Source organism: Ruditapes philippinarum, unplaced genomic scaffold (assembly GCF_026571515.1).
Source record: "Ruditapes philippinarum isolate M1 unplaced genomic scaffold, ASM2657151v2 ctg19238_1_1_1_1, whole genome shotgun sequence".
NCBI lineage: Eukaryota > Metazoa > Mollusca > Bivalvia > Venerida > Veneridae > Ruditapes > Ruditapes philippinarum.
The window spans coordinates 1-19,276 of record NW_026862468.1 but is presented as its reverse complement, the minus strand read 5'-3'; the positions used below and the strand labels follow the sequence as shown (position 1 = coordinate 19,276).

The 19,276-nt window shown below is 31.7% G+C and overlaps 1 protein-coding gene across 1 annotated transcript; it reads right to left on the bottom strand.

Annotated features, from left to right (window-relative positions):
• Nucleotides 1–5,206: 5,206 nt before the first annotated feature.
• Nucleotides 5,207–6,199, bottom strand: LOC132719176 (uncharacterized). The gene has a single exon (XM_060702924.1). The coding sequence runs from the start codon at nucleotides 6,197–6,199 to the stop codon at nucleotides 5,207–5,209; it is 993 nt and encodes a 330-aa protein (XP_060558907.1).
• Nucleotides 6,200–19,276: the final 13,077 nt, after the last annotated feature.

Here is a 19,276-nt window from a genome sequence, read left to right as displayed (position 1 = left end):
TGTATTATCAAATTGTTTTGAACGTACGATGAAATGTTTAAATCAATAATATATTTTTCATTAAAATTTTGAAACCATGCCATGAGTTCTTAAACTCAGGCAGCCCTATTTTATTTTCCCTTTCTGTTGCCAATGCCCTCAGGGGATATTTCCTTTTTAAGATTACTATTTTAAAATCTAACGCCAACTGGAAATCAAAAGAGAAGAAAAGTAAGAACATGTATGTTCGCAAATTTTATGTTACAATTTGAAATAATCGTACATAATAAAGAAAAACGGTATTCAGCATGCAGGGAACATAAGAACACAGTTATGTACATAGGATAACATTCTTGATTTAACAATGGCTCAGTTTAATGCCTAATGTAGAATATGATAACTCATTTTGAATGTTCGGAAAACCATTTATATAATACAGTACGTGAGACATATGTTTAAATTTCCTAAAATGTTTTGTTTTATAGCTATAACGTTTATGACTTTCGTGCCTTGGATGAATCATTTATCTAAAGGCCCATCATTTTTTTAAAGGCCTATTGTGCCTCAGAAAACTCTATAAGTTTTATTCCTGAAATGTTTGGTATCCTGTTACAGTTTAAAAAAACACTTATTTGCCATATGGATTAACTTTACTAGTCTTGCTTTCGCTTTGCTGGCAATAAGTATAATTGTAGTGAATTATTTTTTATCGAAGTCAAAATGCTGCTTTATTTACAGTTTTCTTACCTTTCCAACACATTACTGCACAATTAGCACTACATTTATTCAGTTGTTAAATACCCAACGTGCTCTAAAACTAATTAAACACGTGTTTTACATTTATAAAGAATTAAGTAAATATTGATTCCTGTGGCATAATGTGCAGTTGCACGTTTAAATACTCTTGTCACCAATTTAATTATATAATTATAGTATATCGCCACTTATTTTTGGTTTAGTTAAACTCTCACCAACACAGAAGAATTAAGCGTTTATATACTGAGGGCGTTCTTTGTACTGTAAAGTGTTCCTTTTGAAAACTACTTAAAAAAACGAATGTGTAAATTCAGCTCAAAAATCAAATGGTATTTACAAATGCTCGATACACTACATCACAAAAATGCAGAAGGAGGGAGAACGGTACTGTAACATTCTGTTTATTTGAGGATTATTAAAATCAACACCATAGCTTATAATACAGCTTTATTGTTTTTACATTCATACATACACTGTAACTCTCTATATAATACATGATATACATAACATATTAAAAACAACTATCTAAATAGCTCCACCTCGTGGGTGTGTACTAAGTGTCAGTCATCACATCCTCCCTTGATTTGAATAGTTTCTCACGGTATAAATTCATAAACTAAAAATATCTACTTTAATATGAACACCTTGAAAACTAATTGCTTATTAGATAAATATATCACTATAAATGATTGCTTATTAGATAAAATATAACACTATAATCCAACTTCTAAAGCCTCGGTCTCACTTACTCCCGGCAGCACTACGGTAGTTCTCAACTAACCACCCAGGATGCGCTCCGGATCATCCAGGCAGAGCCCAGGTGCAGCTACGGTTCATGCCGGTGCTTCCCCGGTCATTCCCGGATGACGCCGGAAGAGCCCCGGTTGACCCAGGCAGAGCCCCGGTCGATGCAGGCAGAGCCCCGGCAGAGCCCAGGACGATCCAGGCAGAGTCCTGGTAGAACCCCGGTGGATTGAAAACGCCCGAAAAAGATAACATTGATACATAATTTTTATCTAATATAATATCTATTGTTCCAGAATAGTATTTCGTGATGATTTTCTGAAAAATCCTTATGCCATACTGGATAGAAGAGAAATGGGAGGGGTTTTAATACCAGCAAGTGCAATAATCGCAAATTGTCGTTATTCTTTTGAAATGATCCGGGCTTTGCCGGGGCTCTACCGGGATCAACCGTAGCTCTACCTTTATTATCCGGGAGTCTGCCTGTAGTTGCCGGGGCTCTGCCGGCATTTTCCGGGGCTTTACCGTAGCTCTACCGTAGCTTTACCGGCTATATCATACCCCGGATCATCCCCGGTTTGTGCCGGCAGAGCTACAGTGCACCCCCGGTATAACCCCGGTCGTTCCCGGCAGAGCTACGGATGAAGCCGGCAAAGCTATACCTTCCCGGATCGTCCCGGACCACCCCGGTGATATTAAATATTTTATTCCATCCGGGGTCGAATGCCGGATGTTCCCGGATCATCCCGGATCATCCAGGACGTTGCCGGTAGAGTTACGGATGTACTCCGGTTGTTCCCGGTCGTACCCCGGTCGTTCCCGGATCACCCCGGACGTCTACCGGGGCTCTGCCGGGGCTCTGCCGGGATGTAAGTGAGACTGTAGCTTAATGTCAGCACACCCTTTGTTTGATAACACAATTATTATCCAAAGTATGGTTATACATGACTTACATTCCTGTTATAAATGTTGCCACTTGTACTTATCACCTTCACAGAAGTGCCCTTTTGACTTACAACCCTACAAATATCATTTGCCCAATTAGTTAACATCTGAGAATTAGGACTCTCTGCCCTATCTTGAATTTTCTGTACCCTTTGGCCATATGTTTGTTTGCCCAATATTGAATTCTTTGTTTCTGTATCCTGTCCCTATTTCTCAATTTTGCGTTAACTCTTATTTTTTCTAACTGTAGAATTTTTGTTTTAATATCTCTGTTAAACATCAAAAATGCTGGTGCAAAATTTGAAGTGCAATGTGGTGTTGCTCTTAAATGTAGCAAAAATGTGTTTAATGCTTCTCTCCAATTTTTGTTTTCTGAGATTGCAGTATGAACACACTTTTTTAAAGACCTATTAAAATTCTCTACTAAACCATTTGACCTAGGAAAATATTTTGTTGACCTACAATGTTTGATGCCATGTTCATGACAAAATGCCTTAAATTCCTAACTGCAAAAATTTGGTGCATTATCCGTTCTAATTTGACTTGGATATCCAAACATTGCAAACCATTTACTTAACTGATTTATGATTGACTTACTAGTGGTTGACTTTAGAATTGCCACTAAAGGATACCTGGTGTAATAATCTATCAGAACCAACAGGTTCTCATTATTTATTGGACCCATAAAATCTATGCTTAGTTCTTTCCAGGGGGAAGATGGAAGTTTTGTCATTACCACAGGAGGTTCTTGCGGGATTTGAGACACCATCTGACATGCATGACAAGATTTTATCATATTTTCTACTTGTCGTTGTCTAAGTTTGGGAACCAAACGTTTTCTCTAATTAGCCTTTTTGTTTTCTGTATTCCCATGTGAGATGAGTGGGCGGATTGAAGTACACGGGATTGTAAATGCTCTGGAATGTTTATTACCCTTCAAGATAAGAGAATCTTTGACCGAAAGATTATGTCTAACCTGGTAATAGGGTTTTAATTGCTGCGATTTTTCCCATTTATTTTTCTCGAGACAAGTGCGTACTTGTTTTAAGACTGGGTCACTTTGTGAACATTCTTGAAGTTCATCTAAGGTTACAGCTATAGGGACAGAACGATTTGTAACAAGATGCACATAATTTTCTGTTTGGCTACAGATTGAATCATCTGTTTCCCTAATTGGTTTTCTGGACAAAATATCTACCCGATTCAGATAACCTGGTAGAAATTGTACTTTAAAAGAAAATGGCTGTACTTTTAAAACCAAGTTTAATATTCTTGGGGTTGATTCATGCCTTCGAGTGAAAATTTTCTCAAGGGATCTACAGTCAGAAAAGACTGTGAAATGAATTCCCCATAGATAAACATGAAATCTGAGTATCATATACACAACTGCCAAGGTTTCGCGCTCAGCTTGACTGTAACGCCTTTCTACACCAGACAAGATACGACTTGCATAAGCTATTGGTTTAAATGTACCATCTTTTTGTTTTTGCTCAAGGACTCCACCTACCCCAACAGGAGATCCATCCACAATGAGCCTTGTTTCTGCTTCAGGATTATAATAGGACATGACCCTAGCACTTATGAGACATTGTTTGAGTTTTTCGAAGCTTTCATGCTGTTCCCCAGACCCAGGGTTCTTTCTTTCTTGTTAGTTTTCGCAAGGGCTCAGACAGAGTGGCATAATTTGGGATGAATTTTGAACAAAATGAAACCAGACCTCAGAATGATGTGTCTTCTGTGATATTGGTCGGAGGTTCGGCATCTCGGACTGCCCTGACTTTTGCGTCATCAATTTTGATGCCATCTTTGGACAGTATATGACCCATGAACTTAAGTTCAGTTTTACAAAACTCACATTTGTCACGGTTCAGAGTCAGATTCTTTTCACGCAACCTTTGTAAGACACGGACAAGAGCTTTATCGTGTTTTTCAACAGAGTCTGCATAAATAATTATGTCATCAGCAATATTTTGACAATTTGGAATATCTTGAAGCAATTGCTGAATGATTCTCTGGTGTGGATCTGGGGCCATATTAATACCAAAATTTAGTACTTTGTACTGGTATAAACCCTTGTGACATACAAAAAGAGTAATATATCTTGATTTTTTATCTAGTTCTATCTGGTGAAAAGATTGTTTTAGATCTAATTTTGAAAATATGACAGATCCATTCATCTGCATCAAAACCTCTTCTATGTTTGGCATAGGAAATCTTTCCCTCAGTATAGCTTTATTTGCCATTCTCATGTCAACGCAAAGTCTTACATCATTATTTTGTTTTGGGATAAGAACTAAATTGGACACCCAGGGAGTCAAACCCTCTACCTTTTCAATAATATCAAGTTTTTCTAACTCGTCTTTCTTTTTCTCAACTAATTTTTTCATTTTAAATGGAATTCTTCTGACATTTTGTGCTACTGGCTGAACAGATTCATCAATGTAAAGTTTCAATTTAAAATCTTTAATCCTTCTCAATCCTTGAAATCTATCATCATATTCAGACAAAATAGATTCTGTTGTTTGCTTTTGACCTAATTTAATTTGTGCTGGTTCAAGAGAATGCATTTTCCCAGGCGGCAATGGGCCAATATGAAGTAAACCCAACTTTAAAGCAGTTTCATGGCCTAAAAGTGGTTTGCCTGTACCTTTGAGAATTTGAAACTCGACACTGTGTGTTTCATTATTTACCCTTATGTTGAGATATGCCATACCAATATGTTTGATTGGAGTTTTGATACCAAGGATATACCTTAGAGCTTGTGGGAAGTAGGCGAGTGTGTTTATTTGAGTTTACCAAACAAATGCTCATCAATTATATTGACAGATGACCCACTATCAATTAAAACATCAACTTTTTTATTTTCAAGGACAATTTGGAGAGTGGCAGCATTCTTACCAGAAATGGCGTATATTTCCTCACTGCTATATCCATCAAAATTATCTGTTTCTAAGAAATTTACACTTTTACTTTTACACAGTTTTGCAAAATGGTTTTGTTTTCCACACTTGAAACATGTTACACCTACAGACTTTTTACACTGTTTACCATAATGTCCGATATCCCCACACCTGTAACACTTTGCTGTGCTAATGTCATATTTCTTCCTTTGTTGATGATGGTTTTGTTGGTGCTGTTGTGGTCTTGACTGTGATTTCGAAAATCGAGGCTGTGCTTGCCTTCTTGATCTAGAGCGCAATTTGTTTACTTCTACTTCGTCGACTAAATCATCTTTCTTGTTTGACATTAACTTCGCATGGGTGTCAGATAATTCATAGGTTCTAGCTACTTCCTGGAGTCTTTCTAATGTTAAGTTTTTTGTTGTTAACAATTTTTTTCTCAAATCATCAGATGCACAAGATTCTAAAATATGATCCCGAATTTGGTCGTCTTGGTCAATAAACTCACAGGACACTGCCAATTTCGACAAACGAACAACATAGTTATCAATTGTTTCACCATACATTTGTTTTGATTGATGAAACACACGTCTTTCGTATTGAATCTTCTTTTTGGGTTTGAAATAATTGGATAGACTGTCAGCTGCATCCTTATATGTAGTTCCAGGGCTGCCTAAGCTATTAAAGACATCTTGTATTTGTGACCCACCAACATGCAGTAACAATGCTCTCTTTTGATAATCTTTAGTAACTCCAGCTGCTTGAATATATATTTCAAAACGTTTTTCGTATTGTTCCCAAGCTTTAGATAAATTTGTTTGCTCCCCAACTACTATAAATGGTCCTGGTGTTGTTAGTTCAAATTTGGCTGCCATCAGTTTATTTCATGAATACACTGTTTTAATTGTTTTCTTTGCTTATGTATTTAAATTGTTTCACTCAGATTTTTGTCTTAAATTAATCTGCTTGATTCCACATTTATTGTTTTGGCTTGCATTGTTTTTATTGTTCAACTTGTTTTTTTTTCACACTTAAACTGTTTTTAATTCCATTTGTTTAAAGGAATTAAAATTGATTTATTCCAATTGTTTCTAGATCAGAATATTTTTTTAAATCCTCATTTGTTTTATTTATTTTTTTTGTCTTTAAACTTTATCTCCATTACTCGTCGCCAATGTAATATTCTGTTTATTTGAGGATTATTAAAATCAACATCATAGCTTATAATACAGCTTTATTGTTTTAACATTCATACATACACTGTAACTCTCTATATAATACATGATATACATAACATATTAAAAACAACTATCTAAATAGCTCCACCTCGTAGGTGTGTACTAAGTGTCAGTCATCACAGGTACAAACACACTCTTCTCTCTGAAAAATGAAGCTAGAATTACATCGAATAGTAAAACTCGTTAGAAAAGTTATTTATACCAAATTACAGTTAAAGAAGATTTTGATATGAAGACATATACTTCTCGAAAAGTATTTCAATTTGGAAAAAACCGTGCAAAGAAGACGACTTTGATCATCATTTTACATCTAGAATAAAACTGCCTGCACCTATCTTTACTTCTGATTCAAACGCTTTTGGTTTCGCTTTGACATGCATTTTACAGCATAATTATTACAAATTTGTAAATTCTTTAGACTCACTTTTCATGTTATAATCAGTAAAAAGCATAAATCAGATGAAATTACGAAAAAATATGTTGCGGTTAAACGATATCTTAAAAACCTAGTCACTGAGTTATGTTAGATACCAAGCCACGTATGAATATGAAATAAATATGTTTTAATATTCTATTTTGCTGTTACTCTTTTGAACGTTCAAAAGAGCTATTCTATCGGAAAGTCTTACATCGGTGCTAATTTTTTACATAATTATGTAAAACTTTAGCACCGATGTAAGACTTTTAGATAGAATAGATCTTTGGAACGTTCAAAGGAGAAACAGCAAAATTAAAAAATTTGTAGCCTGAAAATAGATTTTCATACAATCCGAGTCGCTTAAGATGCATATTGTATTAGCACATGCACACGCAAAAAAATGCCAGCTTAAAAAATTTTATCAATTAAAAAATTTTTTTATAACGATTGCATGAAAAAATCTATACTACCATTGTTAAAAAATTTCAAGGAATTAATTGTTTTCCTTTGATGCACGTTATACCAGTTATTTTACTTCGAGAAGTAACGCCACGCAAAATACATAATGTAACAATTTTGGCAGTCTGATATAATATTGAAATACAAGACAATCACATTAAAGAGAATTGTGCGTTATTTTCGATAAAACAATACAAACAACTGTCATTTATAAAGATTTATTTCACACAATTTTTCAAAATATAGTTATACAAGAAATAATATTAATGTTTTCATATTTAACAATTATAACTTATGTTAAGCTTGAAATTTGTAGTTTATTGTTATCAGCATTTTTACAATGTCATGCATATTCTTCCACAATTTATCGCACGATGTGGTTAATTATTTCCCTTGTCCGTAATATAATATAACATAGTTTATGTGTAATAAACGCCAGTTTGGTATCTCAAATAAAGTAAGTTTCTTTAAAACGTCATGCGTTAATACAAATAAAGATTATCAATAAGTTCAATAAGATAAAGTTAAGAAAAGTGATCACAATTCAATTATTTACCATTTTTATGTTAAAATGTTGATCTGCTTAAGCCTATGGTAGAAACGTGAATGGTAGCTTGTGAATACCAGTTCTAGTACTGTACATGAACAGGCTCAAGTAAATCGAGTCTGCAACATTTTCAATTATGCCATTTTAGGAGTTCTTTAGTGATGCGGTTTATCTCTTTTTCATGTATACTCACGATCATTTTTTTCTATTTATCACGCGATATAACAATAACAGAATATCGAACTATCACCATTTCTTAGATCATCTGCTGGTAGCTTTTGATTCAAATGAATTTGAAGCTGATAAATTATTTCTGAAACACATTTGAAATTAATGAATTTAAAAAAGGTTGGTTTCAAATATCCCTTGAATAGAAAGTTTAAATTGTCCAAAATAGTTATATACAGGTATCAGAAAACGGCAACTATACCATGCATGTCTACGATATAAGCCCTATATATACAGAAAAAATATTATAAACACACCTCGCTGGTAATATGCATTTTTAGAAACTACACATCATTTTTACATTGATGCTAACAATTCAGATAGCCTTTTCCAAAGTCTTTCAGCTTAATGTAATGTAATTCTTTACACTCTACCTAAAGGCGACACAAACTAAAGTGATGGCATCAACATCAGTATAATGTTAATCCGGAATAGCAAACGATTTCAATAGTCTATGCTACAAAACTGCTAATGTTTTATACTATTATTATAACATTAAGGTTTTGTATCGAAATAACACAAGTCTTAAACTTTACACATTTATTTACGCGACAATTTTCTATGTAGTCCCTATTCCTCTTTTTTTATACAGATATATACTTTTACTTTACAGAGTCACTATGTCCCTTTCCGTTTCGCAGGTTGTTAACTGGACTTTTTTCTTTTTTATCTTTTTTATATCTACTAGTATATATATAATTATCTTTACTAATTATTCAATATTTCAAACATTTTCAAAAACCTGTCTTGTATATAATAATTAATGATAATAATGATAATTAATAATTAATCAGGAAAATATTTCTAAACGACTGTTTGATAAGCTGGTACTAAGTACACGAGGCCCGTCCCCTTGCAAGGCCATAAAGAAAACACACAATACTTTCCGTTACTTAGTTGCTCGTGCTGTCCTAGTTGAGTTTAAACATTCTCAATTTAACCTTCTCTTTCAATGTAACGTGTCCAACTCATGTCCACTGTTACAATACCAGGCATTATAATAATCTTCTGCACAGGAGATTTTCAGAATTTCAAAATGTTTGAGATGTCTGAGATTTAAAAGAAATGTTATCCTTTCAAGTATACATTTTAACTGATTTCAATATTTCAAGAGTTAAATTAAGGAGAATTACCTGTCCCGAAAATAATCTTACAAACCCAATTTACTTTTCATCGGAAACTTTAGATAACTAGTTGAAACTATGTTATAACGGACAAAATTGAAACGTTGATTTCCTTTTATATCGAAGAAGATTGATGTTCACTGTTTAATTGGATATTAATTTTCCACATTTTTGTTATAACATCGCTGTATCTTTAAAGACGAAAAATCACTTTTCCTGTTATTAATTATTTCTTCTATTGAATACGATATCTATTGTTATGTCACAAGGTTCTTTATTGAACCATTAATAACTTAAAGAAATAACGTGTATAAGTTATCCTGTCATACAGATTGTATAAATGACATGTAGAGTTTGTTTATTTTTTTATTCTCTGAGAAAGACTATGTAAGTATCGGAACATTGGTAGTGCAATATATAATACAACAATATGTATGTCGTTTGCCTCCATAACTTTTTCTATTTTATTAGTATAATAGAACTGACTGTAATTCAAATGTTGATTTGATTTCTTTTTCAGTATTATATAATTAAGCTACTTCAACAGTTTCAAACGCGTAGTAACTATAGGGAATGAACTTTTTATATTTAATTTTGACTCGTAACGATAAATAAAATTGTTCTTAAATTGAAAACTGAGCTTGTTTTTTTGCTTCTACAGCAGGTATATTTTATTTTCATTGTTTGAGCTTGACAAACAATTATAGAAGTATACTTGTCGTTTTAACTTAAATTTTATTACGTGTTATCCTCTTTCAAATTTGTAACTTTATGTATTTTGACGATTTTCTCGTTCTATTTTTTTCACATTACGTCTGAGCAACTTATAAAAGTTGGATAAATCTGTTAACATCATATTACTATAGTTACTGTATAGGATATGATTTATACCAAAAAAGTATGGCATCGGTACGAAAAGTACGTAATGGCACATTCATGTCGGCATTTATAACATACAAAGAAGTATTCAATATCGAAAGCTGTAAACAATCACATTTGGCAGTCGGGAAAGACATTTTACGATTTTTATATCATGAACAAGAGTACTTTTCGTTAGGTCCTGTCAAAATAGTAAGTGCTGGTCATAATAAACGTTTAACTTTACTAACCGAGATTCTGTAGTCTACAATATGACTCATAAAAGCATATACGTGTTAACTTTGTACGAGAACAATGTGTAATTGTAGTAATACATGAATATATCTATCAACGCTATCTGAAATTAAGGAGTTGATTTCCATTTCTCATGTAGTTTTTTATAATGCAATAAGTAAAATCAGAGATATAAGTAAGATAGGAAATCAGTTAGAAATGTGTCCAGAGAAAAGAAATCGGATGTCAACTTATTCTAGTTTTGCAAGGTTAGTACGCAGCAAGACAGCGGGATGAACGGACAAAAAGGGTGAACACTACAGACAACCAGTGCCTGTTTCACTTTCGTATGTTTTTCGATTTTTCTTTAATATTCAAAGAATTTAGTTCTGATTAAAGTCTTGACATGTATGGAATGCACAGTATCAATATTTAGCATAGACTTATGTTTTCAAATTCTTGTGCAGTAAGTGTCCGTATAATAATTTTATCAAATAAATGTGAAAAATGCATTTTTCTGCTTTCCTCAAAATAAAAAATTACAATAAAACAGAAAACAAAAACACCAAAAAATTCAATTAAGCCAAAGCCATTAACGCATAAAAGGAATGCGCGTATACCTATTTCGTATTTCTTAACACAGACCTCTGTTATCCGGAATAAGAGAACTCATAAAGTGATAAAAAAATAATAAAAAATAAATATTTGACAAAGGAAAAGAGAGGTAGATTTGTAGATTAGGAGACGATCAATAACAAAACTAGCTCAGACTAATAAATTATATCTTTTTCATTTACCGGTACTAGAATCAACAAGGATCCAATTATCTTATAATTTCTCAGACGAATGATTTCAGTCTGGCATGAGGGACATTGATAAGATTTGTGGATTGCCGTGTACCTACAAACACTCAATGGTATGACAAAATTGTGACTTAATTAAATAAAAGACGTATGTTGTCTTCTATTTCTACACATACCTTGACCATAGTATAGACTATTGTGGGCCCGCACTCCAGTTATCAGAGTTCAGTTACTCCGAAATTGCCATGAATCATGTCAACGGATGCAAGTTCAATTAAATTGAATTAAATATTATATTTACAAGATTCAGTTGAAAAAATGAGTTTGAGTTTATTAATACGAATCTTTGAGAAAAGAAAAACAGTTTGAACAATTAATCGGTATAAGGTTTTGAAAGGATGATTATATAAATGATAGAATATATATAGAATATGATAGAAACTAACATGATGACAAAGAATATCCTGACAAAGAATATAATGACAAAAGACATGAACATCTCTGCTTATATAATTGTCATAAAAATATATTTGTATAACATTTCAAAAAGTAGTTTTAGATCATTTATCCATTTAATTGTTGTTTAATGTTCTATATGAATATCTTTTAAAAAACGTACATTTTTCCTATTAAGAAATAATATTGTTATTAGTCTCAAGAGTTTCAGAAAGAATCAAGTTTTGGCTTTATACAGGATTGTGGTTTATGATTTATTAATATTTTAAACACACATATAAAAAATATCGTACTGAAACATCTACTTGTCTTAACAACGTCGTAGTTAGGTAAATTATTGTTTATTTAACGAAATTGCATTTTTGTTAAAATTATCTATATGCTTGTAACGTCGTTAATAACATATAACTAATTTCCAGGAATCTATCTGGTTTGCCCTACATCTTAAAAATGAAAATCCGCAAGCTCCATTCAAAAATAAACTTTTTATCGTCATAAAAGATGTTTTGTATTTATGCACTGTTTGCAATCTGCGGGTTAGATAGTTCTTTATGTATTTTCGTGATTAGAAAAATTTATTGTAGGCATTATATCAAAATTAATTATTCTCAATTAACCATTTACTGTACAGTCAATTGATTCCTGCAAACTATTGCATCATGCTTAGACAAAAGCTTTTAGCAATTATTTAGATTTTCGGAGGGTTATAATTGCTGTACATTTAAAGAAATAACTGGAACACGCCCCTCCCCACCACAAAGCAAAGATATCATGAATAAATGTTGACTTTTCTTATTCTTTGTTTTCAGAGACCGTTGTGTTTAGCTAAACATTAAATGACAATTTCTGATCAGAGCAATATCGTAAAGCTCGACATTTCAGCGAATATAAATACATAAATATTATCTTCTTAAAACAATTTGCACCATTGCTGTCGTTCTAAATGTCAACTTTCGTGCCATCGCGAAAAACAAAAACCAAATACCTATCCATATGAATAAATTCCAAACACTTTCAACTATGGTGTTTACTGAATTTAATTTAATTGATTCATAATTGTTTTCATTTTTGTTCCAGTAATGTTTAAATATATATCTTTGTACATGTATTTAAGAAATGAGAGCATTTATGTATCGAAGTATAACGAGTATGATGGAGCGTTTAAATTTTCGGCTTGTTTTATACAATACAAAATACAACGAATTGCCTGTGGCCAATTTTTATTTGTGATTTTCATGGCAAAATTGCTTATCAGCATTGGAGGTTTGTGTGTTGCTTAAAATACTTTGTTAGTGATGGCCAATTGCTGACTTTAGTGATCGTTTTAGAAACGTAATCTGCAATGACATTAAGACATTTTTCTCTTTCTATGGCAAAGTACAACACGTTAAACATTTTAACTATAATCAGAATCATAATCAGAATCTTTAGACAAAGTTGAGTAGCCTTAATCAAGATATTATTTTCTTTGGGGATTTGGGAAACGGAGAAAAGTAGGGTTTATTTTAAAATATACAATAGCTACATTAATTTTTCCCCTTTCCACTTTTTTAAAAAAAAATTTACCCAAAAAACCCAAATAATAAAAAATTTAATCATGACTTTCAGACTCCCGAAAATCACTTTAACTTTGCCTTCTCAACAGCAATCAAATAATTTAAAGAAATAGTTTTATTTCAAAATCAGAATAATTATACTTAAAGTCAGTTTGAATCATATTCAGGGACATAACTCAATTGTATTTTTTATCCATTTCTTTCGAGATGTCAAATATTGTCAATTTCTTTTTAAACCATTTTTTACCCATTTTAACAACCGAATTAAATTAAATAAATATATAGCATAAATCAATAAATAATTTAATTAATAAATTAAATGTAGAAGTCAATAAAAATCAATGGTTTAATTGATAATCAGGATAAGTAATAAGCATAATATTCACAAAGATAATTTTAACATTTTGGGTGTTAGAAACAAACCCATAAAACCATATACTAAAAAATGTTTAAAAACCCTTAAAAAAAATTTTTACCAACTAAAAATCCCCGCGACTTTTATTTTAAAAGTTATGCCTTTTTAAAAATTATCAAAAATCCCATTTTTTTTCCTAATTTCAATATTTGTGTTGAATTTCATTTGATAGAACGTTTTAAAGCATTACATTGAATGATCATAAAATACTAAAGTCAGAAATAACATTTCCTTCGAATAGTATAATGGTCCCTTATTACGATTTTTTGAAGCGTTCTCAATTTCGGATGCAAATCATTTTAATTCCAGGATGGCAATGACCGCCAAATAAACTTTTCTTTGAATAACTGATGTTTAATGTCAGCGATAAATGTACCTTGGTATGCACGGAAATTTTTCAATTGTGCCAAGCGAATTTTATTCAAGTTGAATACTATATGCTGCACTACATTTGTGCATTAAACTAAATACACATGTACTTTATATTTACATATATTAACTAGTTATAACAAAAACAATTGCAAACCAAACCAACAATAATTATGCGGTATTATTTTATATATTTTAAGATTTAACGACATTCTGTATCTGCATAAAGTGATATAAAACAACAAAGAAAAGGTACGAAGACATAGCAATCAAACAGAGAGCAAAATTGTGCATTTCATTGGTTTGTTCCCTTTGACTACATATATTTTAAATATATTTACAAAAGATTAATTTCGCTGTTCTTACAAATTAGAAATATGTGTGCTTTTATGCTCAGGCGTGTATATTCCTGGAATTCTTTTTTCATAAACGAACATAATTCATTTATTCTCGATCACAAAAACAAGTCAATCATATTAGTTTAACCGAATATCATTAATATAAGATTATTGATTTATATAGATATATGACACATTGTAAATCACATATTTCATTAATTCCCATTGGAATTCTTTAAGTGATGTTTTAAGACTTTTTGAAATTGAGGAGGAATTCTAACAGTTCCTTGCGTGCAAGAAATGATTGGATTTTCTACATTAAATTGCACACGGAAGAAAAAAGTGCCAACAGATATTGTGATTGTAAACACTTATATAATTTTAACATTCACAAACATTTTAGCAGTAGTTATTAAGAATGTTTGTTAATAACTATAATATTATCTTTTCTAGACCAATGTATCTGAAGTATTTACAGTACGTTTTAACCCAGCAATGTTCAAAAATTGCTCTAATAATGTTGGTAACGAACTGACAACTACAAATCTGGCGCGAGTCATCGAGACAATGTAGAAGTTACAAATTTAAAATTATAACATGTCAATTGTAGAATCCGTGTCAACAATTGGTCTGTAATATCTTTTTTACAATGAAAAAAGAAGGCTTTCTTCGTTGCTTGGTTAATACGTATAAACGCCGCCTTTCCTTGTTGATCTTGTTTATCAGATTTTGTCCCACTCACTCTTCTATTTTTATGTGTATATAAAACTGACTTTAATGCAGACCTCAATGGGAGATTTTCAATATTATATAGTTAAAGTAATTCATCTGTCCAATACATGTAGTACAACAACATAATTTTATATATTTTCATATTGAAGGGTTGGATAAATCTGTTTACATCATATTATTATATGATGTTATCTATTTAAGTATGGCATCCGTACGAAAAGTACATTTAATTTGTACACTGTAAGGTTGTTTTTTGTTTATTTTCGTGTTTCTTTTTTTGTTTAGACATGATAACTTAAATAAAGGTTGGATTAATCTGTTTACATCATTTTATTATATGACGTTATGTATACCTAAAGGTATGGCATCATTAAGAAAAGTACCTTGTTAAAATTACGCCTGAACAACTTAAACAACTTTAAAAAAGTTGGATTAATCTGCGTAGAATCCTCATAGAAAGAGGTTCTCATTATCGGACGCCGTAAAGAATCACATTTGACAGTTAAGGAAGACTTTAACGATTTTGTTTGTCTTTTTTATGTCAGGAAAAAGAATACGTTTGGTACTGTCCTGTTAAAAAAAATAGTACTGGTCATATTTAACGTTTGTATTCACTAACCGAGATTCTCTATCCTACAATGTGACTCATAAAAGCATATCTTTGTTTACTTTGTACAATATTTAATTGTTATTATACTTGAATACATCTATCAGCGGTATCTAAAATCAAGTAGTTGTAATTTCTCTAACTTATGTAGTTTTAATAGTAAAATAAGGAAAATCATGAAGAGAAATATATAAGATATGAAACTAGTTAGAAATGTGTGAAGAGAAAGGAAAATCTGATGCCAACTTATTCCAGTTTTGCACAACAGCAAGGCAGCTGGACGGACAAAAAAGGGCGAAAACTACAGACTATAGGCGTATGATTTGCGATTTTACTTTAATATTCAAATTTTTGTGTTACGTTCTGATTAAAATCTCGATAGTTGTGGAATGTACAGTACACATTTTTAGACTTATGTTTTCAAATAATGGCGCGGTAAGTGTCTGTATAAGAATTTTATAAATTGAACGTGAATTATGCATTTTCTCCAACATTTAAAATTATGATACGCTCTAGACGGAAACGATCAATAACATAACTAGCACATACAAGTAAATGATGTTTTTCATTTTCCGGTACTAGAAATAACATGCATCAAATTGGCAGTAAAAATCAGCCTAGCATAAGCGACATTGATTAGATTTAGGAATCTGTGGTGGATTGCTAGAAGCAGCATAGCATAAGCGACATTGATTAGATTTTGGAATCTGTCGTGAATTGCTGTGTATCTACAAACCCACAAAGGTCTGACAAAAGTGTGATTTAATTAAAAAAAAAAACACCGAATAATGCCATCTATTTTCACACATACGAACGACCTCGTCAATAAGAATATTATGGCCCGCATTCCAGCTATCAGAGTTTTAGTTACTTCCCATATTTCAAAAATAAATTTTAAAAGGGTTCAACTCAATTAGCCTCCCAAATTTTTTGAGCCTAGCCGGGGCAAGGGGGTTTTGCGGGAGTTTACAAAAATTATTAAAATTACCCCTCATTTTTCAGAACCCCAAACAAAACCCCAATCCCGCAATGTTCATGTAATTTTGTTGTGATTAATGCTTCTGAGCATTTCACTCAATCTTATATTGTTTATATTAAGTTCTATGCTTGCGCTGGGAGACGTCGTTTATAACATTTAAAAGTCTTTTTCAAGGAATCTATCTGGGTTTTGCACCACATCTTTAAAGCGGTAAAATTGCCAAAATCCGCACAAGCCCCATTCCAAAATTGAAAATTTTTAACTTCACATTTATCGTAAATTTGATATGTTTTATATTGAATTGCCACTGTTAACACTTTAGCAGGTAAGTAAGTTTCTTTTAATGTTTTGTTGAAATGCACGAAAACATTTATTGTAGACTTTCAATATACCACAAACATAATTAAATGCCACAAACTTTTTAATTTTATCCATTTTTTATACCCAATATCGACCATACAGAGATCAAATTAGCTGACAATTGATTTCTCTGCAAAGTTATTGCCATCATGCTTACTTGAAAAAAGACATTTAAAGCAGCCTATATAGATTATCGGACGGTTATGATTGTTATAAACTTTAAGAAATAACTGGAACACGCTTCCATCCCATTGCAAAGGAAAGATATAATGGATACATATTCACTTTTCTCACTCTTTGTTTCTAGAGACCGTGGTATTAAGCGACCATTTAAGTTTTTCCTTTGCGAGGTCGCTAAATACAAGTTTCACTGTATACCAATTGTACAAAAGATTTAACAAATTGATTAATTTAGCACCTTCATTTAAATAGAGCTCGTTATTGATTTTTGTTAAAAATTTCGGTTGTCGCCTCCAGACATTTCTCACTACGTGCATTTAAAAAAAGGGAAATTACTGACCAGCACCATGTCAAATGCAAATTTAGGGAAATTAAAAAACTTTTAGTAAATTTTTGAAACCCTCGAGACTTGGAAGGGAAAAATGTGCGATTTACGTTATTAAACTTAAATTTTTTTAAATTTTTAAAACCGGGCCCAAAAACCTCACACCCCAAAAAATCATAAAAAATTGCTGACCCAAGAGCAATATCTAGACTAATAAAAATATTTTTATTGAACAATAAGAACTATACTATATATTGAATGCTGTTAATCAGGATTGGTCAAAGGGCGTATGCATATTATTCAAGAAGAGAACCGTCATAGTTGTATTTCAGAATGAAGTCATTTTATACATATACATGTTATGTTTTTTATGTTAATACTTAAACAGTTTTTATCAACGAATAATCATTTACACGACTTTTGACAATCTTGAACAAATGGATCTTACACTCGCTTGTATTTAGTGATCATGCCTTTAAATAATGAAACAAATATCTATATTTTTTATCTTTTCAAATATAATATAAGTGTTGAATTTTATTTGATAGAACGTTTTCAAGTATTATATTGAATGGCCATAAAATACTAAAGTCAGACATTGCATTTCTTACGAATAATATAATGGTCCCTATTTAGATTTTTTAAAACGTTTCCCAATTTTGACCAATTAATAATTCCGTGGAAGACCGAAAATAATTTTTTTGGATCTGATGTTTAATGTCAGCGATAAATTACCTTGGTATAACGGACATTTTTTAAATATTCTATCATTATGCTTTCCCCAAAAAAATTTCTAGTCAAAATTTAAATTATATGCTACACTTCATTTGTAGTAAAACTAAAAAACTATTGTACGTAAAATTGTCCCCAAAAAATATATATTGTTTTAAAACTTATTCGGCTTCAAACTAACAACTGGCTTAAAAAAATCCCTTTCCCGTGCATTGATTTATACAGTTGATTTGGGCAAAATTTAAGTTTTTGTACATTTGAAAAAATCAGTTCCCTTTGTTGGGAAAGTTTTTAAAGTTCAAAATACAAATTTTTAAAAAAATCTTTTAAGTTTAAAATACAAATCAAATAAAAAAGTAAAAATCAACGTAAAAAACAAAAGCTATACCTTTATAAAATAATAAAATAATAAAATAATAATAATAATAATAAAATAATCAGTATAAAGAAAACAAAAAATCAAAAAAAAAGTACAAGCGCGTTTAATGAAGACACAGCAATCAAACAGAGGGCAAATTGTGCATTGTGTTCCCTTTGCTACCCTTTCAAAAAACCATTTTAAAAATTAGTTTTGCCCATTGTTTCTGTTAAGGGCACACGATTTTTTTTTGGGACGAAGTCCCCAAATAGTGCACTTCAAACCCGAAATTTTAAAAATAACAGGAAAAAACGCCCACTGCGTGACGTTTCATCGCCCTCTATAAGCATATTTTTATTCCCAAAAAAACGTAAGCTGAAATTTATAGTGACCCCGACCCTGACCGACCATAACCGCCCCGAGTGAAAAATAGGCTCTAATTTTTGAAAACTTCGATTTATTGGAAAGAAAGGGGACAAGAAATTTATTTTTTTAAAACAATGGCAATTGAGCTTGAATTTTTGGGATAGAAACGAGCGGATACAATTTTAAAGGGCACTAATTTTAAAGAATGGGTAGTAAATTTAAAGGGTCAAGTGCTTGAAAGGCTTGCAATATTTAACTTACTCACCGCCT